We start from the raw sequence: 23,357 nt of genomic DNA, 5'->3' as shown, positions 1-23,357 counted from the left end.
GGGGTAGGTGATGGGTGTTGAAGAGGGCATCTTTTGGGATGAGCACTGGGTGTTGTATGGAAACCAATCTGACAATAAATTTCATATATTAAAAGAGAGAGAGAGAGAAATACTATAGCTGACTTTATACTAGATAAATATGTCCTAACTGTAGTGCATTATTTGGTCTACTAATCTGTAGGATTTTTTCCCCCACTGATGTTGTATATGTTATAATCTGACCATCAAGAATGTATGATATTTCAGATAACGCAGAACAATCTCTGATTAACACAGTTTCCCCCCAGTAGAACTTGTGATACAAAAGTTCTTTTGTCAAGGATAGGCCAGGATTGCAGTTCTGGGTATTAGGTTCCAGAACGCCAAGACTGTAGTGAATTTCTTGAAAGTGTCCACATTATTTGTTCTGTACTTAAGGCAGCTTGGATAATCAAAACTGCCAAAGCCTTTATGAAAATATTTGCTTTGTCTTACTTTTAACTTAAGAAGGTTTGTGCGCTTAGTATGGCCCTCACTTCAAGCTCTCTGGAATATTTCTTAAAGTATTCAAGTAGTTTTCTTTCATAAAAGCAGGCCAAAGTTGATGTCTTTTGTGAAGAATTAATCAAATATAACCAAGGGAGCCAAAGTGGGGATTTGGATTTGTACAATCTTTGTCAATGACAATGTATCTTGTTTTTAAAATTGCCTTATTTATTAACTATTTCATAAATAAAATACAAAGCTAATTTCAATAGAATTTGCTAACCCTGTGGTTTTGGATCTAGAGTCTACCAAGAGGAAAACATATGGTAGGCAAGAGAGAAACAGAATTTGTAATTACATTTCTTTTTCCCTTACAAAGTAATGTATTCAACAAATCAGCAAAAATTGATGATGCACAAAATTATTGATCTCAAACTCTAAGTTTTTTTATGATTTTTGTCATTTTTTAAAATAGCACTTACTCCTTCTTCTTTTAGTATGATGAATATCACAGACTTTTCAATACCACAGACTTTTATGCAATATTTTTTTTTAAATAAGGATCATGGACAACTTTTCTTTTGTCTGATGTCCTTCATAAGGTATCATCTTTTTTTACACTTGGTATATTTCCCCCCTTCAATTATGGTTAGCTGATTATTTTCTATGTATGGTTTTAATAAACAGAAGAACATGCAAAAGGAAGCCCAGCTTTTAGTCCGCCATGCCACCGCCCCAGCTCCTGTGGTCTATTTGACCCTCCTCCTGAAGAGCCTCTGACAAGAAGCAAATTGCTTTTGATAATCTCACCTCTTCCGTTTTTCCGGTCTTGGCCTCAAGCGGGGCTGTTGATTGGAGTCATAGACTGCAGAAGTTTCCTTACTGAGAAAGGAAAATCGAGCATTTGCAAATTGGCTATTAGGCTCTGAAGGTATCAGATCATCCAGTTTTATTGTCAGTAACATTTAAATTACCTCACAACCCCCAAGTTAAAAATGTCGGGGTGGAGACCAGAGTTAACAGCCATGTCTCATCTTGTTCATGATGGTTTATGTTCTGAGAAATTTGAAGCTTTCCCAGCACGTTGTTCCTGTCACCAAGTCATGTTCTCTGATATTTTTCTGATGTCTCCTTCCGCCAGGAACCCGAGGACCAAAATTACTATGGGAAATTTTTGTCCCTCCCACAAGTGAGACAAGCCATCCATGTGGGAAACCGGACTTTTAGTGATGGATCCCAAGTTGAAAAGTACATGCGAGAAGATACAGTAAAGTCCGTTAAGCTATGGTTAGCTGAAATCATGGATAATTATAAGGTAAGAGGGTTACTTCTTTTACTGTTGATTTCAAGAACTTTTTAGATTATCTAGAGCAGAGGTGACTTTCTTTTGTTTGTAATTTGACGTCCGCCATGTTTTTATCTTTAAGATATTTTACAAATGTAAATAACAGCTCCCCTACTGTTTGATTTCGTTGAATTAAGTTTTTTTTTTTTCCTTCTAATTAAATCACTGTCCCCTGATAGTTCCTTAAGATGGAATTCTCTTTGGCACATGCCACCTCTCATCATTTCTTGAGAAAAGAAGTACAGCAGAGCCAAGATGTTGATTGGCCTGTGGAAGCCGATTTTGCCTTATTGCCTGCTTTATAATATTAATCCCCACGAAATCAGGAATAAATGCAGCCAACTGGTTATTCCAAAAGATGCATTTTACCTAATAATTGTATTCATTCCCATTGCTTAGCCACCGTTTTTTCAGTATCTACGTTAAGTCCAAGAGCGTGCTAGGCTGTCAGGTTGAAACAATGAATGAGAAAGTCTCTGTCTTGAGGAGTGTAGATTCAAGTACTTCGTTGTCTGAGATGTTCTGCCTGGTTTGGTGCTGGATGTACCAAAGGAAAGTGAAAGCGTGAAGCCCTGAAAATTCAGGCAAAGGGGTCACGGATCCTAGAATTCTCACCGTGAGGGATGGGCACCAAGAGCAAGTGATGGAGGGAAGAGTCATCCTGTGAATTTCTTTGCTGCTCCTTTATTCTCACTTCCTTCTCTGATCTTCTTGGGCTCTTATCATCTGTCCCAGGCGTGGTATATGGGCCAGCTCTGCAGGGTAAGTGTGCTCATGATCGAGATCACCACCCGAGGTAATCCACTTCCTCTCCATTTCCTGGCAGAGGCAAGAGTAATGTTTGAGATGAACCAAAAACAAGGCAGCTGGTCTCCAGCACAAATTGTGTAAATTAGAAAAAAGGCAACCTCACCTCAGGATACTTTAGTTCCACTGGTCAAAAAATTCTCCAAATACCTTGCTTTAATTTGACCCAAACCCTTTACTACCATTTTCTGCATGAGGAATACACAGGTCTACGATGTCTCTATTAGGAATACTTTCCCTCAGGATTATTCAGGCTACAGCTGTCATTACCGTGTAAGGGAGTCCATCACCACACATACCCTTACTAGACTGTGTTTTGAAATATGCCAGACCTAGAAGGCCCCATTTTTTTTTTTTTTGATGATTTGAGTCCCTAGACATACATGCAGCCTTTACTGAAAATAATCTAAGGCCGATGCCATGCAGTCCACAAATCCATTACAAATTTGTAGAACTTCATGAAATGCTTTCTAGGAAAGAAAGGGTCTGGCTGGATGAGGTCAGAATTTCAACCATCCTTGCGTTTGGTTCTTTTGGGGGGTCCTTCATGCTTGCCAGTTGGAGACTTCTCTGCACACCCGTTTAAAGCACTTAGCTGGCTGTCCTCTTCTGCCAGCTCTCAGACCATGTTGTCTCTACAACTATGGGCACACTTAGAACACTGTACTGCCATTACAGGCTGTCATTTCCAGCACTGGAGCAGATCTAAAGAATGAATGAACGAATGAATGAAAAATAAGTTCCATAAATTAGTGATACATCAAAAATATATCTTATGAACTTTTCCATAAATCATTAGATTTTATCTACAAATTTATTAGGCCATAAAGAGCTGAACACTTGTGTTTTCAAGGCATAAGCAATAGACTATAATATAACATCAAAGAATGCAAAGTGGGTTTTTTTGAGGGGAGAGCAAATAAGGAAGTTTGTACATTTTTTTGTGCCCTTGGGAGATACATTTTCTCACTGTATACATTTAACTAGAATAGGGTTCTTTTCTCAGCCACGTGAGGATAGGGTGGACCGTGCATCTCCCCTGAGAATATAAACTCTCCTGATACTGGCTAATTGCCATGGAGTATCCGTGGAGTATCCATTTATCTTAACTGATAAAGACTACATTGACTAAAAACGACCCAATATTTTGATATGTAGACTTCTCTGTCCTTGTTTCCCATGTGTCTTAAGCCAACTGATATAAATTTTAATGAAATCAGAATATTTTTGAGACTTGAAGCTCTGAATCACTTGTTAGATAAAAAAGAGAATAGATTAGTGGTACAGATAAACCATGTTTCCATAAAGAAAGAGAACAAAATGTGCAGTCAGTCCGAATGCAGACTCAAAATGGCGCTTCTAAAGCAGACTATGTATTTTGCTACCGCTGAGGTTGCCTCCAGGGCAACGATGGTCTTTGGCTTGTCTGTTAATGGTGGTGAACCTCAATGTATATGCAATAGAATCAGAACAACCTACATTGGCTTAAAACATTAGCACCCTCAAAGTTATATTTATGCAAGTCTCAGTGCTAATTTGTCATAGAAAACAGTGCACATGTTTCTATTCATAGGAACTTGGAGGTCTTGTTCCAGTACCAGATTCACTTTAGGCAACACGAAGTATCTCTGATGGGCTGAGGAGACCTTTGACAGTTTCTGGGAACTAATAGAACTCCTGGCCACATCAGTTTCTGTGTGGACTGCATAAACATATAATCATTTTCTGGCAATGCCTTACAGGGAATGTGTATTCAAAGTCATTCTCTTTCATTAACTTCAGATCTTTGGGCAGTAAATTGAAATATATTGGCAGTTTTCAAAATAACTAGGAAGAGAAATAATCTCTTGGACTATTGGAATTCTTCATGATTCAATCGAAGTCACAATATTATCAGGAATTTTAGGAGTCAGCTGTGTTGTAGAGAATGGTGGTTATGAACATGGGTTCTCAAATATTTTGAGTTTGAATTCTGGTTCCCCATTCACTGGCTGTGTCCCCTTGGAGGAAGATACTTAAACTCTCTGTTCTTCAGCTTTCTCATCCATAAAAGGAGAATAATCATAGCACTTGTAGGTGAGTTCTTGTGAGAACGTAAATAGATTACGTATGTGAAAACACTTAGAACAGTGACTGATGGTTAGAAAGTACTTGAAAATACAAGCTATTATCAATGATGTTCAACAAATTTTAGCAAAAGTCCTTAAGCATGTGCTATATATAAAAGTTATATAGGGAACCCTGGAAAACACAAAAATAAGAAAGACTTAACAGACTTTTGGTTTCTAGTCCAGCATGTAAGGAGCTTAGAAGTTACCACTCGATCCCAAGAACAAGTAAAAAGTTAAACAAACTGAAAAGTCAACAACTCTTCTTAGATCTGTGAGAGAAGTGAGGTCAGAGGGCAAACCACTTCTCCACAAATTAGAAAGAGGCCAATACCACAACTTAATCCAAGCAGAAACTTCCATAGGAACCAATGCCAGGGTAGGAAAGCCTGCACTGTAAGTTTTTACAATAAGAAAATGAACAACCCCATTAAAAAAAAATAGTCAAAGACTTTAACGGACCCAAGTCTTTTTGTTTTTTAATTAAAAAAATTTTTTTAATGTTTATGCATTTTTGAGAGTCAGAGAGAGGGTTTGAGTGGGGGAGAAGCAGAGAGAAAGGGAGACACAGAATCTGAAGCAGGCCTCAGGCTCTGAGCTGTCAGCACAGAGCCCGACACGGGGCTCAAATCCATGAATCATGAGATCGTGACCTGAACCAAAGTCCAGCGCTTAACCAACTGAGCCACCAGGCCCAGTCTTAAGACCTTCACCTCACTCAAGAAGATATGCAGGTTGGATGGACGCATATGCAGAGATGTTCAACATGATATATGCCATTAGGGAATTGCAAATTTAAACCATAAGATACCACTACATACCTGTTAGAATGACCCAAATCCGAAACACTGACAACACCAAGTGCTAGGGAGGATATGGAGTAATAGGAACTCTTATTCATTGCTGGTGGGAATGCAAATTTGTACAGAACCTTGGCAGTCCATTTGTGTGTTTGTTGTAAAACTAAACAGCTCTTACCGTATGATGCACTAATCATACTCTTGGGTATTTACCCAAGTGAGTTGAAAACTCATGTCCACACAAAACCCTTCATGCAGATGTTTGCAGCAGGGTTATTCATGATTGCCAAAACTTAGAAGCAACAAGATGCCCTTTAGTAGGTGAGCAGATGACCTGTAGTGTAGACAATGGACAGTATTACTCAGCGCTAAAAAGAATGAGCTATCAAGCCATGAAAAGACATAGAGGAGACTTAAATGAAAGAAGTCAGTATGAGAAAGCTACATACGGTATGTTCCAACTATATGAGATTCTGAAAAGGACAAAAGTATGGAGACAGTAACGGGTTCACTTCTTGCCAGGGGTTAGGGAGGAGGGTGAGGTGAATAGGCAGGGTGTAGAAGATCTTTAGGGCAGTGAAACTATTCTGTATGATCTTACAGTGATGGAGACATGTCGTTATATATTCGTCAAAATCCATAAAATACACAATACCACAAGTGAACCCTAATGTAAACTAGGGGCTTTGAGTGATAATGATGTATTAGTGTAGGTTCATGTGTTGTAACGAATGTACCACTGTGGTGGGGGAAGTCGATGGTGGGGGAGTTTGTGCGTACGTGGGGACAGGGGATGTAATGGATTTGTCTGCTCTATTTTGCTGTATGCCGAAACTGCTCTAAGAAGGAAAGCTTATGAGTTAAAAAACGAAAAGACTTGATTGTCTGCCTAGTGAAAAAGCTAGTTACCAGTAGAGTTGATAAAAGGTAGACTCATTTTCTGCTTCCAGCACAATGATAAAGTAGACACTGAAAGACCCCTTCGTTGAACTACAACTAAATTCAGAGCAAATTACAACAAACGTGATTGCGATGCTTTTAACCGAAGGAGACCTCAAAGGGAAAAACAAAACAAAACAAAACGGGAAAAAAAAAACAGAAAAGAAAAACAAAATATAGAGAACTGAATCCTGTGGAGCAGGAGTAATATAATACAGGGTGACCCTGAGAATCAGTGTCCTCAGCTCTGCAATTGGTGACAGAGCCATGGGCCCCAGTAAGGTGAAGTTGCTACCCTGAGAGCCTGGCACGAAGCCGGTGACATATGGAGGGGCTAATTGGTCCCCTGTGGTAGTGCACTCTGGCAACCAATAGAAGCCAATATACCTGTATTTTGGCCTTTCAGATTTTTGTTAGCTAAGTTTGACACAAATGTAATCTCATAATCAAAAATCACCCAGTATGCTGGGAAACAGGCCACCCATTGCTGAGGATAAGCGGAAGCAATTATAAAATGTGGAGCCATCCAAGGCACCTCCGATGTAGGAAATATGAGGCACAGAATAGAGAATAACTAGGTATGAAATATTTACACGCATAGAAATGGAGTTGAAAATAAGCAATGAACAAGGAACCATCAAGTAGGGCTAGGCCAATTTGAAGGAGAACCAGCAAGAGCTGTTAAAAATGAAAAATACAGTTGTTGTATTTAAAGCCCAGTGCTTGCGATAAAGAACAGATTAGACATTGCTGCCAATAAGATTCACGGGTTAGAAGAAATTAACCAAAATGGAACACAGTAAGACAGAGAAGAGTTGAACAAAATGATTAGTGACATTGATTTAATGAATGTATATAAATCTCTAAACGTAATAATCAGCAAGTCTCAAATATTTTAAAGAATTTGCATCATACAGCCCATATTCTCTGACCATATACCATTAGTTTAAAAATCAAAAATAACAGTATACATTAAAATGTCAAAAAATACAAATGAAAATGTAAATCTGTGTAACTTAGGTATCAAAAGTGTAACGTTCAAAAAAGGATGAAAACTACATGTATAGTGATTTAAAAGGTAATGCAGTATCACTAGAAAAAAACTTACGGCAACAAATTTTAAGCAGATAAAATGGGCAGAATTCTTGGAAAATAGAATTTACAAACACTGATTCAAGGAGAAATAGAAAACCGTAATGGTCCTTAACCATTGAATAAATTGAGTCAATAGGTGAAAATTGCACCACAAAAAAATACCATACCAATAGGGTTGTATATGTAAATTCTGCCTTTCATGAACTAGATTAATCCAATTTTATACAGACTTTTTTACAGAGAACAGAAAAAAAGAAAATACTACTCAAATTGTTCTAGGGCACTATCATGTTGTTACCAAAAACATTTAAGGAAGAAGATGGAAAACTCTAGAACAATCTCACTTACGGGCATGTATGTAAAAGTCCTAAACAGGATATTAAAACAACCTGATCCACCAATGAATCAAGTTTAGTTGATCCTGTGTATACAAGGACACTTTTGTATTAGAAATTCTATCATAGGGACACCTGGGTGGCTCAGTCGGTTAAGCGGCCCACTTCAGCTCGGGTTATGATCGCAAGGTCCTTGGGTTCGAGCCCCACATCGGGCTCTGTGCTGACAGCTCAGAGCCTGGAGCCTGCTTTGGATTCTGTGTCTGCCTCTATCTCTACTACCCGCCCCCACCCCCACTCACACTCTGTCTGTCTCTGTTTCTCAAAACTGAGTAAACATTAAAAATTTTAAAAAAAGAAAAGAAATTCTATCGTAAAATTCACCACACTGAAATTTTTACTTTTTTAAATGTTTATTTTTGAGAGAGACAGAGACAGAGTGCAAGCAGGAGAGGAGCAGAGAGAGAGGCAGACACAGAATCCGGATCGCGGTTCAGGCTCTGAGCTGGCAGCACAGAGCCTGAGATGCGGCTCAGACTCACAAACTGCAAAATCATGACCTGAGCTGAAGTTGGACACTTAACGGACTGAGCCACCCGGGTGCCCCACCACACTAAAATTTTAAAAAGGAAAAACATTTTTGTTTGATCTAAATAGATGCGAAAAGTGGATTTGATAGAATTAAAATGCACTTACGATAAGATTTTTGGCAAACTGGTAACAATATCTGTATTAGTTTCTTATGGCTACTATAATACCATTACCACAGACTTGATGACATAAACTACAGAAATTTATTTTCTCATAGTTCTGGAGAATAGAAATCAAAGTGTCAGCAAGGACCCATTCCCTTTAGAGGCTCTGTGGGATAATACATTCCTTGTCACTTCCAGTTTCTGGTGGCTCTTAGCATTCCTTGGCTTGTGGCCACATCATTCTAATCTCCGTCTCTGTGGTCACATTGACTTCTTCTGGTCTATGGTCAAATATCCTTCTGCCTCCCTCTTATAAGGAGGCATTTTAGGGACTGCATTTAGGGACATTCTGGATAATCCAGGATAATCTCCCAAAATGCTTAATTTAGTCACGTCTGCAAAGTTTGTCTTCCTCCTTTGTTCCTTCGTTCCTTTCTTCCTTTTTTATTTGCTACATAAAGTAACATTTACAGGTACCAGGGATTAGGATTGAGTATCTTTGAGAAAGGGCGATTATTCAGCTTAGCACAGTATGAGACTTCCTTGACTTGATAAAAAATCTACCAAAAGCCTACAATAAGGATTATTCTGTTTCATAAAACAGAACACACATTGCTTTAGAATCAGAGTCCATTATGGTATGAACAAATGAATTAAAAAATGGATGGAGGGATATTCCCATTACTAAATGTATAAGGAATAATGGAATCATTATTTGGCAAATAGTACAGAAATAGTTGTTTCAGGCAAGAATCACTAATGGATGCTAAATTCAGTGAGTGAAACTATGATGAGAAACAGGGTATCAATGTTGTCTCAAAGTATTCCCCTTCAAAATATTTATGATGAAAGGAAAAAATTAGTAACTTTACAGTAGAGAAACCTGGCATGTAGGAACCAAATGATCTCAGTTAACATTACCATTAATGAGACAAATCAATATTATATGCCTCTGATGTATTGTACTAAGAAGACACAATAACATTAATGTGATATTCTTTCAAAAAATGTCTAAGAGGGATTTGATCATGAGGAAACACCAGGCAAACTAAAATTGGGGGACATTTCACAAAATAATTGCTAGTACTGGTCAAAAGGTCACGAAAAACCAAAGACGAAGAAGGAGAAGAGGAAGAGGATGAAGAGAAAGAAGAGGAAGAAGGTTGAGAAAGAAGAAGAAGGAGAGAGAAGGAAGGAAGGAAGGAAGGAAGGAAGGAAGGAAGGAAGGGAGGGAGGGAGGGAGGGAGGAAGGAAGGAAGGAAGGAAGGAAGGAAGGAAGGAAGGAAGGAAGGAAGAGAGAAAGAAGAAAAGAAGACAAACAAAACACAACCTGAGGGACTAAGGAGACTTGAAACCTAAATACATACAATGCGTGACCTTTTATTGGATCTAGGACCTAAAAAGCTAATTAGGTGACAAATGGAAAATTTTAATAAAATCTGTAGAATAGGAAATGGTTTATATCAATATTAATTTTCTGGCCTTAATGAGTTCATGGTGATTATGTTAGATGTTAATAATTTGAAGGCTACATAAAGGGTACGCAGAAATTCTTTGTATTATATAACAGCTTTATTGAGGATACACTTCACATACTGCAGAATTTACCCATTTAAAATGTTCAGATCTGTGGTTTTTAGGATATTACCACTATTTAATTTCAGAACATTTTCGTCATGTCCCAAAAAATCCCTTATCTTTTAGCAGTAACACCCACATTCTCCCTCTCTTCAGCTCCCAGCAACTATTACTCTACCCTTTCTATGGATTCGCCTATTTTAGACATTGTTCTGTAAATGGAAGCCCGTAACATGTGGCCTTTTGTGACTGGCCTCGTTCACTTAGCATAATACTTTCAGGTTCATCCACGTAGCTTGTGTCAGTATTTCATTCATTTTTATTGCCAAATAATATTCCGTTGCATGGATATGCCCCATTTAATTCATCCATTCATCAGTTGTTCCCACTTTTTGATTATTATGACTAATGCTGCTATGAGCATTCATGTGCAAGTTTTTGTGTGGACATGTGTTTTCAATTCTCTCTCAATTCTCTTGGCCATATCCATAGGAATGGAATTTCTGGGTCATATGGTAACTCTACATCTAACATTTTGAAGAACTGCCAAACTTTCCAAAGCGGCTGCGCCATTTTGCAATTTCCCCAGCAATGGATGAGAGTTTGAATTTCTCCACATCTTTGTCAACACTTTGACATTTTGAGTATGAACTATCCCTTTGTGGTTTTGACTGCCGTGTCTCTAATGACTAATGATGTTGAACATCTTTCCATGTGCTTTTCATTGTTCATTTTTGTAAATTCTTGGGAGAAATGTCTCTTCAAGTCCTTTACCCATTTATTAATTCAGTTATTTGCCTTTTTATTGTTGAGTTGTGGGAGTTCTTGAAGTATTCTGAATATTAATTAGTCCTTCATCCAGTATAGGATTTGGAAATATTGTCTCCCATTCTGTGGACTGTCTTTTCATTTTCTTGGTGGTGTCCATTGAAGCCCCAAAGTTTTCAATTCTGATGAAGTCCAATTTGTCTCTGTTTTCTTTTGTCACTTAATGCTTTTGCTAGTATATCTAAGAAACCAGTGCCTAACTCGAGGTAACAAAGATTTATTCCTATGTTTTCTTTTGGGTTTTATAGTTTTGGCTATTTTTTGTCATTAAAGGAAATTAATAAACCACAGATGAATGCAACAACATAAGGACTCGTAGCTATGGAAGAATACATACAGAACGAACCACGAACACAAGCCAAAATAAATAATATGTTATTTGGAGATACGTATATATGTAGCAAAACTTTTTTCAAAAGTAAGGAAATTCTAAACCTCAACTTCAGGACAGTGGTTCTCTCTGGGGGGTAGACAGAGGGTTGGCACAGAGAAGTGCTCTGGGTACATTCAGTGGTATTGGTAACATACCAGTTCTTAGGATGGCTGGTGCATTTGTGGATGTCTGTTTATTATTACACTTCCTCACCTCAGATACAGTATAATATATTCTTATATATATATATATATATATATATATATATAGTATTCATAATAAAATTTTGAAGGAGCCAGACTGTGATTAGTGCTTTGCAGAGGTTTAATTGACCATGTTTTGAGCATGTGGACTGCTTAGTATGGCCATGCCTTTAAACTCCTTCAGCATATGACAGAGATTTGCAAGACATTATCGTGGAGGCAAAGACAGACACCCATCTACTCGCAGAGACTTCCATCACTTTTCCTCATGGGTAGACATTGGTGACATAATCTGAAATAGCAGGTCATCAAAATAATCTTTTCCCACCTGGCCCTATAGGCCTATTGGTGGGCAACAAATTTACCTTACAAATCATATTCTAGTCCACCTCCCTGATAGTGGTATCCAGGTGTGTTCAGTGTCAGAATTTAAATTTTCCCTTTCACTTCCAAAGCTGTAAAATTCTATTTATCTCATCGACAATAAGCATAATAAGGGCAGTCATCTTACCTTATTGTTCACCACTCTATACAAGACCTAGCACTGTGTCTGACATATACCGGGCACTCAATAAACTTTGATGATGAAAGAATTGTCATGGGAAAAAGGCAGTAAGGTCAAAAGGCTTGGCAGAGAGTAGATGTTGCTTCATACATTTTACTTCCTTTAATTTGCCCTTCTCTTACCATTGTGAAACTGCACTTCCTTGTTGGTTATGGGGTACATCGCTCCTTTTGCTTTAGAAGCACCTGGGGAGGCTTGGGGTGCCTGGGTGGCTCAGTCGGTTGAGCGTCTGACTTCGGCTCAAGTCGTGATCTCACGGTTCATGAGTTCGAGCCCCACGTCGGGCTCTGTGCTGACAGCTCAGGGCCTGGAGCCTGCTTGGGATTCTGTGTCTGCTTCTCTCTCCGCTCCTCCCCTGCTCACACTCTGTCTCTCTCTCAAAAATAAATAAATATTAAAAAAAAAAAAAGAAACACCTGGGGAGCCTCAAACAAAACAAAACAAAAACCCTAATCATGGCCCACTCCACCAAATGTTCTGATTTAGTTGCCTAGTATAGCAACTACCACATAGGGTGCAATAAACTTGGAAGGAAAGGCAGGAAAAAGGACAAAATCACAGAAACAAGACAGGTGGTTTGTTCATTTATATCATAATAGGTCTTTACAATGAGCTCCTGTTTGATTTTAGTAACTGCAGATAATTCACCAGTCTGATTGCCATTGATTATATTATGTGTATTATGTTCCTTCCTCTTTAAGCAGAATCTCTCTCTCTCTCTCTCACACACACACACACACACACACACACACACACACATATACTTTCATACATTGATTATAAGATGTATCTTGATTTTTAAACGAATAAAATGTGGTAGGGTGTGGAGGGTATCTCTAGAATCTAGGAATTGCAGCCCGTACTCCATAAGAGCTATTGGCTCTGAATACCTTGCTCTTTGTAGAACCCTGTGCCCTGGTCCCTAGGCCTTTCTGATAAATAAATTACACTGTTCCTGTGATGATTCTTTAAAAATCTGAATATGTTTGGGGCGCCTGAGTGGCTCAGTCTGTTAAGCATCCGACTTCAGGTCGTGATCTCACAGTCCTTGAGTTCGAGTCCCGCGTCGGGCTCTGTGCTGACAGCTCAGAGACTGGGGCCTGCTTCAGATTCTGTGTCTCCCTCTCTCTCTCTGACCCTCCCCCGTTCATGCTCTGTCTCTCTCTGTCTCAAAAATAAATAAAACCATTAAAAAATATTTTTTTAATTTTTTAAATAATTTTTGTTAACGTTTATTTATTTTTGAGACAGAGAGAGACAGAGCATGAACGGGGGAGGGTCAGAGAGAGAGAGGGAGACACAGAATCTGAAACAGGCTCCAGGCTCCGAGCTGTCAGCACAGAGCCCGATGCGGGGCTTGAACTCACGAACAGCAAGATCATGACCTGAGCCGAAGTCGGACGCTTAACCGACTGAGCCACCCAGGAGCCCCCCAAAAATACTTTTTTTTAAAGAAAAATCTGAATATGTTTTTAACCTCCCTTTCTCTGTCTGGTTATAGTTCTTGCCTTCCACAAAATATAGAAGCTATATTTTCAAAGACTAAATGTGCACAAGAGAGAGAATGCAAGGGGGCGTGTGTGTGTGGCAGTGGGGGCAGGGGTGGATTTCCTGTGTGAAACCATTATTTCAATGAATGGGAGTTCCAGCTCTAAGGGTCATTTGGATCCAAATCAAAGCAGTGACCTTGGATTTGAAGTTGCTTCTGTTGCTAAATTGGAAGACCACTGCAGTTTCAAGAGGTACATCTCCAAATGCCACTTCTTACCTCCACATGCTTGTATTTTTAAAGGTTAAATTGCCCTGGGGTAGGGCTCAGTTTGCTGTGTTTGAAAGTTCATCTTGTCAGGAAATTGTAAATATAAAGTTACATTTCCCTGTCATTTATCATTCTGCAGCTCATTAAATTTCAACTAATTGCATCTTCAGAATTCAGGACCTTAATGTTTCTCAGCTTTACCACCAGATGAAAAAGCTTAACACCCAGGTCATTAGAGTTCTATTAACTTATCCTAGGCTATCAAAAGATCTTCGTTTAGAAATGGGCAGGTCCTGATTAGTGAATGTGAGTTAGAAATTTGAAAGGGAGATATTTCTAGCAAATCTAACTCATTTTAGTGGTCATTCTAATTGCTTGTGACATTTTCCTTAATGACATCTTCTGATGGCAAAATGGCTATGGCAACAGTGGCCAGGAAACTAGATTTGATAAATGTCTAGCATCCAAGAAAACTTTAACACTTAAATGGGTCTGATTCTTCAACTTCTTAGTTGGACTCTAAGCTTCCACAAAGCATGATGGGAAAAGTCAGCCTTTGTTGACTGTAAGCTGCTGTGATCACTTTTCTTCCAAACCCTTTGAAGACAATGAAGGGATACCAGCACCCGTTCTATGAAAAGCTTCCGGAAGGAGGGAGTAGCTCCCAGTGAAATACAACTAAAGAGAGGGAAGCTAATCCTGGGACATTTGTTTTATGTAATCGTAGCCTAGAGACAAGCAACCACCACTTTACAGACAAATAAAAATAGCATACATTTGAAAATCAATTTATACTGCAGAGTTCATTATGTATTCATTTTTCCTGTTTCAGTTATAATCCAAGTGCAGGAGTAGTACTAATGTTTTTATGAGCCGAACTTCTTCTGGGCTCCTTTAATTTTTAAGCATTTCAATGAATAAAAGGGAAAGAGAATACTCATAAATTATGAAACAGACTTTGATTTCACCCAAACTTGTCATGCTTTTGATGCCTTTTCTTGTTTGTCGTTTAAATTTATGTTGGGACCAGGGGCGCCTTGGTGGCTTAGTCAGTTAAGCGTCCGACCTCAGCTCAGGTCATGATCTCATGGTTCGTGGGTTTAAGCCCCGGCTCACAGCCTGGAGCCTGCTTCAGATTCTGTGTCTCCTTCTTTCTCTGTCCCTCCCCTGCTCACACTCTGTTTCTCTCTCTCTCGCTCAAAAATAAATGAACATTAAAAAATTAAATTTATGTTGGGATGAAATGTTTAAATGACAACCAACACATATTTTTATTTTCTTACTTCTTTAAGTTGTGTGAAAATACATGCCACGTAAATTGGTTTGTTTTCCGTTGCTTTGCCTGGTAAGCACCGTAATCATGTTGCAAGGGCTTTATTTTGTTGTGTGAAGGTACCTCATGCTCAAAACATTACAAGGTACATTTGTGATTTATGGCGATAGGAAAAGTAGAATTTAATCTGGAGTTACCCAAATACGGCAGGGGGAGGGTGGTATGAGGAGAAAGATAATAAATGACGATACCATTTGCTAGGTAGGCTCCAGGGATCTAAAAATCAATAAGCAAAGAAATGCATATTTAAATCCAGTTGCCAGGAAATCCAACTGCTGTGACATAAAGGCAATTATATCAGTTGACTTTACTTTGAAAAGATAAACAGGGAAAGAGTGAGGAGAGTAGTCCTTTCTGGATACAGTGAGGAGTATCTCTTGTGCAATAAATGTCACCACACGGCAGTAGCTTCCCCATCTGTAGTCCTCACTCATGCCATAGTATAATAGGAAAACATGCAAAAACAATGACAGAAATGCTGTAAAACACCGGACCATCGGAAACCGGTGTGGGAGGAAAATAGGAAAGCTTTAGTTTTTTTTTTTTTTAATTTTAAAAAAAGGAAATAAAAAAAAAATAAGCTCTGCTGATGTTTAGTAGGTGGATTGGCACTGGGCACTTATGTGGTCTGTATGTTAGAGAGTCACCTAGCAGCTGTGACGGAGCCAGAATACAGAGCCAGTGTTTTGGTTTTTCTAACCTTCGCCATCATCACTTGAGCCCATTTGCCTCCAGGATCTGACTCCGGGTTTAGTGCTTTTTCCACGTGAGTTTCCTCTTCTGCCATCAGAATGTGACTTAATTCAGTGGCAGTGGACCTTGTCTATTGGTTCAAAAGGGGAGGCAGTGTTCGCGCCCTTCCTGCGGCCTGAGGAAACCATATTCGCAGCCTCTGGGAATTAGACTTATAGGAGTGGCTTTTCTGGCTCTTTGGATGAGTGCCTACTTACTCTTGTCCTCTTCTGATATGAAGGCAAAGTAATCCTCATTTGCAGGGAACTGGAACTTTCTCAGGCTGGAAGGGAAGTTTGTGCTGGGAGAAGAGAATGTGGACGGGTTGACGCGTGTCAAAGGCCAGCCGGAATCCGAAGTGGACCGCACTTTGCTGAGTGTTCTACTCACGGGGTAGTGGAGGGCCTGCCTTGCCACTGTCCGTATTCCCTTTGGGAGTGTCTGAGCACTTCTGTACTGATGCCCGTTAAGGTCATTTGGTACTTCTCCTGTGACAAGACCACCCTGCTTTCTGTTAGTCTTTGGGATAGCTTCAGCAGGAGGTCATTTCTCTGCCCTGCCCAGGCAGAAGAGAGAGCAGGCAACGGTGACATTGCACGGTGGCAGGGGCTCCGCTTCCCTGTTTTGTCCTCTCAAAGACCTTGGTGGACCCACTCAATTTTGTGGCAGTGCTATTTGCTTTTGAACTTGAGTGACCGCGATGTGGAAGAGCCGGGAGCTGGAAGGGGACTCGAACGTGTCCTGTAGCTCCTGTCTTCCTGTAAAAACTGAGGCTGTAGGAACGACTTCTACTCTCGCCCATGAACTCTTTTCCAGTTTCCTTAGTCCTGCTCAATGAACTGCTGATTGCTCCTCTAAGAGTGGCTGTCCTTGGAAGTTGTGCCTGTCATTTGGCAACTGTTGACAAAGGGACAGATTTTCTTCGCAGGGTATGCCAAACCCAAGGTATAATGGCGTCTGTCCAATAGAAATATAACGCAAGCCACATATGTAATCTTAAATTTTTCGAGAAGAAACATTAAAAATACATAAAGACATAGGTGAAATTAATTTTAATAACATTTCTTTAACCCAATATACCCAAAATGTTATCAACACGCAATCAATATTAAGAAATTATTGAGAGAGGCGCCTGAGTGGCTCAGTCGGTTAAGCCTCCGACTCTTGATTTCAACTCGGGTCACGATCTCATAGTTTGTGAGCTCGAGCCCTGCATTAAGCTCTGTGCTGACAGAGGGAGCCTGCCTGGGATTTTCTCTCTTCCCCTTTCTCTGCCCCTCCCCAGCTTGCATATGTGCTTGCTCGCACATGATCTCTCCCGAAATAAATAAATAAACATTAAAAAAGAAATTATTGAGATATTTTACATTCTTTTCTTTGTACCAAGCCATCACAGTTCCAGTGTGTATCTTAGACTTATAGCACATCTCAATTTAGACTAGCCATGTTTCAGCCACATGTAGCTGGTGGCCACTGTATTGATTAGTGTAGGTCAATATCTGTGGACTTAATTATTATAAATTATAGCATTTTTTATTTGTTCCATGGGGCTGTTTCTTGTTGCTTGGGTTGAGTGCAAATGTGTACTCATTAATGAAGTCCGTTTAATAATGGGGAAAGAGGAAAGATTTGGCTCCTTGGCCTACCTTTCAGTAGAATAATAACATTGGCAAGCATGAGACAGTCTTTGGAGATGACCCTTGGTGTGATCTTGAAGCTGACATTCTGATGACCAGGAGGACAATTCCTCTCTCGAGAGGCTTGTCTGGGGGAATGGACAGTCCTGCTCCGGGAGCAATTTCAGTTCGTTAATCCAGTTATTGTAATGAGGGTCAGAGACGACTCTTAAGAGGTTAGGAAATCGGGAAAAGACTCCGAGAGCAGACCCTGAAGAAGAAGCCGAGTAAAGAATCCCCTCAAGTGGGCCCCCATGACTTTTCTATTCAAACTGGAGGAAATGCATTATTCTGGGTCATTATTAGAAGTAATTTTAAGTGTGCTATTCTAGGTAGTTAAATTTTCTTTCAAAGAGCTCAGGGTCGCAGTGATGGCTTGCTGGATCCTTTTCAAGTTGGCTTTGCTTTCTTGTTCCCCTCGCAAAGCAACTGAATTATTTAGTTAAGTTGCAAGAAAGCAGGAATCATTTTCTTTGGCCAAAAGACATTATTTGTATAATCACCGGACACTCACTCAAACTTGTTTCTCCCCTTTCGTTTTTCTTTACTCGTCTTGGCAAAACCAGCTGGTAGGGGAATGGCAGGCACATGGGGGTGTTTATTCTAAGTTCATTTCCCCCTCTGTCTTTGTCTTCCCTCTTCCTTAAACCTGGAAGCAAATTACATCCCTTTTGAAGAACAGCTTGGTTGCAGAAGTGACTACTGTTTCATTCAATCGTTGCACAATTTTCCACCAGTCCTCTCTAGGCAGGCCCTGGGGATGCAGGCTTCCTGAGCATGGCAGTCCTGTATCCCCACAGAATCCCCAGGAAGAAGTAGGGCCAAAAGCACAAGCAGTGGGTAGGTAGGGTTGAGGCATTGTCCATGAAAGGATAACAACTCTGCCTCCAGTCGGGAACATTTCTTGAACGTTACACTCCGCAGCTGAAATTTAGTTTTTCCTTTGCAGTTGAGTTTTTGGGAAACCCTCGGGAATTACCCTGGGTCGAAGTGGATATTAGTGAAGTTAATTCTCTTCTGTTCAGGAGAAAGGCACTGGTGGGTCATGTTAATTGCTTCAGGCAGAAAAGAACTCCCAGCTACATTGGAGTTTGTAATAGAAAAATGATAAGTAAGGCGGCCAGGAGAGGAAGTGTGGAGGGCTGCTTTGTAGAAGTTTCATTGATTTAGCATCTGTAGGGAAAGCTTCTCTTAAAAAAATTTTTTTTTTTATTAGTGAACAGGAGAACATTCAAAACTAAGACAGCGGCCAACTGGGAATGCTGTGCAGCCTGGAATAGCTTAGGCTGCTGTTCAATCATTTCCCCAAACAGGAAACCACAAAATGTTAGAGATTAAGGTCACTAGATCATTGGGAAAAGAGCATAACTTTGTCTGCAAAGTATTATGATGGATTGTAAATGGGCCAAAATATAAGCATAAATCTTTCGTCTAAAAATGCAACAATAAAAATCCAGCCTTCTCGCAAAGCACAGTTTGCTTTCCTGTCATACTTCTGCCCCTTCGGCAGCATTTCAGAAATTGTCCTAATAAGTGGAGGAACAAAGTGGGGGAAACAGAGAGAAAACCTTTGTGTTCTCTGTGGGTGACATGTGTGTTTCGGTTTGGGTTTTTAAAAAAGAAGCTATCGTTTAGATCAGTAAGTGGCCCTCACGTGATTTATTTTCAGTCTTGCGCTTTTCTACCGGTGACAATGAAAATATATCAAAATCACATTCATATACATTTCTTCCCCAAATCTCTTCTTTCAAGTGTTCAGTTGTATAGCCACCATGAAAAAGCACAGATGTCTTTTTCCACCTGTGAGTATCACATGGGACCTCCCAACTTGAAGTCAAAATCTGATTTCAGAAGGCATGGGGTCTTTTTACTGGACTCTGCAGGTAAACTGGTCTGCAGCTATCTTCGGCTAACAGTTGGTTGCTTTTTATCTGCCTGGAAAATATTTACCCTTCAGGAGTATAGACTGTGTAAAATAAGGTTAATTATCTGATTCTGTTCGTCAGATCTTTACAAAGGAGGGGTTTTCTTGCTGAGAGACTTAAATCCATGAAAAAGAAACTGATTTAGGGGTGCCTGGGTGGCTCTGTCAGTTAAGCATCTGACTTCGGCTCAGGTCATGATCTCGTGGTTCACAGTTCAAGCCCCGCGTCGGGAGCTCAGAGTCTGGATCCCGCTTTGGATTCTGTGTATCCCTCTCTCTGTTCCTCCCCTGCTTACACCCTGTCTTGCTCTCTCTGTCTCAAAAATAATAAATAAAGAATTTTTAAAAAAACCTGATTTATATACATCCAGAACCTTGAAAGGTTTATGGTTTGAAGTGTTGAAATGACTAGACTTTAAAAGATTTAAGTGCAACTGACTTTTTTGTTGACCCCTCTTTTTTTTTTTATTTTTTTTTTAACGTTTATTCATTTTTGAGACACAGAGAGAGACAGAGCAGGAGCAGGAAAGGGGCAGAGAGAGAGGGAGACACAGAATCCAAAGCAGGCTCCCGGCTCCGAGCCGTCAGCACAGAGCCCGACGTGGGGCTCGAACTCACAAACCGTGAGATCATGACCTGAGCCGAAGTGGGACGCTCAACCAACTGAGCCACCCAGGCGCCCCTGTTGACCCCTCTTTTAAGGAAAACTTAGACATGAAAGAGTAAACTTGCCTCTCCTCTTCTAATTATTCGCTGGTTTTTAGAAAGCTAAAAAATATGGAGCATTAGGAGGAGAGGGTGTCACATCTTTTGTTACCTGTTCCCTGGGTGTCTCGTCCTCAGGCTCCCCACAAATATTTCCTATCGAATAAGTGGAGATTTCACGTGAGCAGATTCAACAAGCCAACAAACAAAACACACTCATGTATAAGTGAGCGTGCATTCTTTCCTCCAACTCAGACAAAAGGTCACTTCCCTTCCATTTTCAATGGAAGTGAAACTCAGCTGCCCGTGAATCCTGGAAGGGAAGGAAATAAATGAAGAGAGTTGGATCGAGACCTACTGATCTTTCTTTTTTACCGATGACAAAGACACAGATACAGAGAAAAACAGTGGCATAAGCGTTGAATAGATGACAGGTACTCTTGCACCCTTGCCGGGGGGTGGGCGTGGGGGGACACTGAGGAAGGGGTGGATACAGTGTTAGCTCGTTGTGGGTGAGTGGAAATACAGGCATGGCCTGGCCAGATCTCCCAGTAATTAGACGCCGGCATCTAATTCCAACACTGTGTAGACTACTCGAGTGTTTATCTGCAAGCTGAATGCCGACTTCAGGCAGCCCACTTAAAAGTTATGCGCTCCGCTATAGAAACTTAACTTTTCAGGTTAATTTTTGAACGGGAGTGACAACAACATTGCTAAAACGCTGCTCTTCAGGCTACAGGATACTTTTTGCATCTCACATCCCATCTGACCCTCCCAGCGATCCTAGAACATAAATATTCCCCTTCACAGAGGAGAAAATTAAGGCTCGGAGTGGGTTGATGACATACCCAAGGTTGCTTCTTTTGCCCAGGCCTTGGGAGGCTGCGCTGGGGCTGGAGCTCGAGCCTTCTGTCTGCATGCATCCTACTACTTTTTATACGCCCCTGCTGTTTGTTTTGTTAAACTGATGACCTAGGACGGTTGTATTAGAATTTTAACTCTTACATCCTAAACCCTGATTGTAATCCACAGATAACGTCTCACTTGGAAACTGTGGAGCTCTTTGACTAGCTATGTGGAGCTATTCAAATGTGGTGATAATAATAATTAGCTTAATTGAATATTTACTGTGTGCCCAGAATGCAGGGAGCTTTACTTGCATTACGTTATGTAATTCTCCCAGTGACCCTCTGTCATGTATGTTTCTCTTCCACCCATTTTACAGATGAGGAGATGGAACTCTAGATGGATTGAGTCACTTAAGACGATCTTGCTAGTAAGAGGCACAGTTAGGATTTCAAACCTGGCCACGGAGCCTGTGCTCTTAACTATAAACATGCATCCTTCATTCCTTGCTTATCTTTAGGTTAGCTTCCTGCCTGTGGAATTACAAATATAGGATAAACTACCTATTCAACGTGCTCCTTTGGGGGCAGTGATTTAGACAGTGAGGCAGTACAGAAGAGGGCTAAGAAGCACACATTTGGGACTCAAGCAGATCTGAACTTGAGGCTCTGTCCCCAGTTTGCCTCCTCTCCCTGTACCTCTGTCTCCTTGTCCCTAAAATGGGATAAATAACATTGGCCTTCTGGGGGTGCTGTGAAATCATGGATGCAAAATGCTTAGCACAGCTTCCCCAACATAAGAGGAATGAGAAAGTTCTACTCTGATTCCAAACTGTCCGTTTAAAAGCTATGCTCTTTACCATACTTTTCTAGCCATGAATTATGGGCAAATTCCTTGCCGTCTTGAACCCTATGCTTCAAAACTGAAACTCCTTTTAAAAGAGTAATTTATAAACTCATGGCTCCGACTACCAAAAAAAGACTGCTGAGGTATCGTGGCCAATGTGTGTAAAATTAATAGTGAAAGGCATGTTATTTCAGGCGTTTGAATAGATGGAGTTCAGGTTTATCCCAGCTGGACTTCCTCCTACTGTAGGCCTTTTCTGGAAGGGTGAGATTGGCAACTAAGTGTTTGACTCAGAAGGACCATATGCATATTCTGAAGGCTTATTTTAGAAGAAGTGCTTTATTGAGTCTTTTAAGTCCTTATCCGAGTATCAACCCCCCTGAAAAGGAGGAGGACCTCACACTCATTGAACTAATTTGTGTCAGGCACTGTGCTAGCAGCTCTGTGCACATTATCTCATTTACTCTCACTACCATGAGATGTAGGTCTTAACCATATTCATATCCAGAAAAGGGAATGAAACCCATGGAGGTTAAGCCACACATCCAGGGGTTCCCAGTTATTGTATACTGGGGCATGGGGGGCACTGATCCATTGGTGTATGTGTTTGGATTTCATGCTTTCAGCAACAGAAACAACTGTGCTTGCTTGAAGCATAAAAGAAATTAGTCAGATGACATGATAGGTCACAGAATTCCCAGAAAAAAAAACTGATTGAAGCACTGGATTGAGACTAAGGAAAATTCTGGGGATCTAGGACGGAAAGCTAGTGGGCAGACTCATCAGAAGCCTATGTTACTCTGCCCACAATTCACATTTTATGAAAAGAGCATTTGAGTGCCTTAGCTTGGGTCACATGCTCATCCCTTGCGCAGAGGAGGCAGGATATTGTGATTGACAGCCTCCACCAAGGCTGGATCCATTGGGGGGTGTGGGAGTCCAGGAACCAGGGGAAGAGAGAGTGGACCTAGGCAGGCCAAAGCAACAGATGATCGATGTACAGCATTATAGAAAACCTTTAGAGAATGCAATTGACTCTTCCCAGGGTCAATACTTTTTCTGGGATGCCCAGCACTGAGCAAGGGCTATGGAGCCAGGAGAGCCTCGTTCTCAAGGAGCCCAAGCTCTGCCACAGCTGCTTCATCAGTGGTACTCCCTTCAACAGAAGTGAGACATCTGTTGCCAGCTGGATAACGTCCTTGCACACATCATTGTCCATGGAGCCAAAGTGAGAAATGACTGAGAGATGTCACCAGACTTGGACCAACAGACCAACGTTATTTCTGAACTAGAGACGTGAACTGTGTCTCACACTCAACCAACTCTCCCTTGCCAGAGGCTTTCGGTAGCACAAAACATTTAGCTACGGGGAGTCAGTAAATGCCTGTTGGTTTGAAGGA

At 40.5% G+C, this 23,357-nt stretch overlaps 1 protein-coding gene across 8 annotated transcripts in view; it reads left to right on the top strand.

Moving 5' to 3' along the window:
• The window catches only part of CPVL (carboxypeptidase vitellogenic like), a 130,479-nt gene that overhangs the window by 69,681 nt on the left and 37,441 nt on the right, over positions 1-23,357 (top strand). For all 8 annotated transcript variants that reach the window (XM_042969077.1, XM_042969067.1, XM_042969025.1 and 5 more), the window contains one exon: positions 1,607-1,780. In XM_042969077.1, the coding sequence (XP_042825011.1) occupies positions 1,607-1,780 (174 nt within the window). The remainder of the gene's footprint in view (positions 1-1,606; positions 1,781-23,357) is intronic.

This window comes from Panthera tigris, chromosome A2 (assembly GCF_018350195.1).
Source record: "Panthera tigris isolate Pti1 chromosome A2, P.tigris_Pti1_mat1.1, whole genome shotgun sequence".
In the NCBI taxonomy this organism is placed as follows: domain Eukaryota; kingdom Metazoa; phylum Chordata; class Mammalia; order Carnivora; family Felidae; genus Panthera; species Panthera tigris.
Note: the sequence above shows the minus strand (reverse complement) of the source record. Positions and strands in the feature narration are given on the sequence as shown.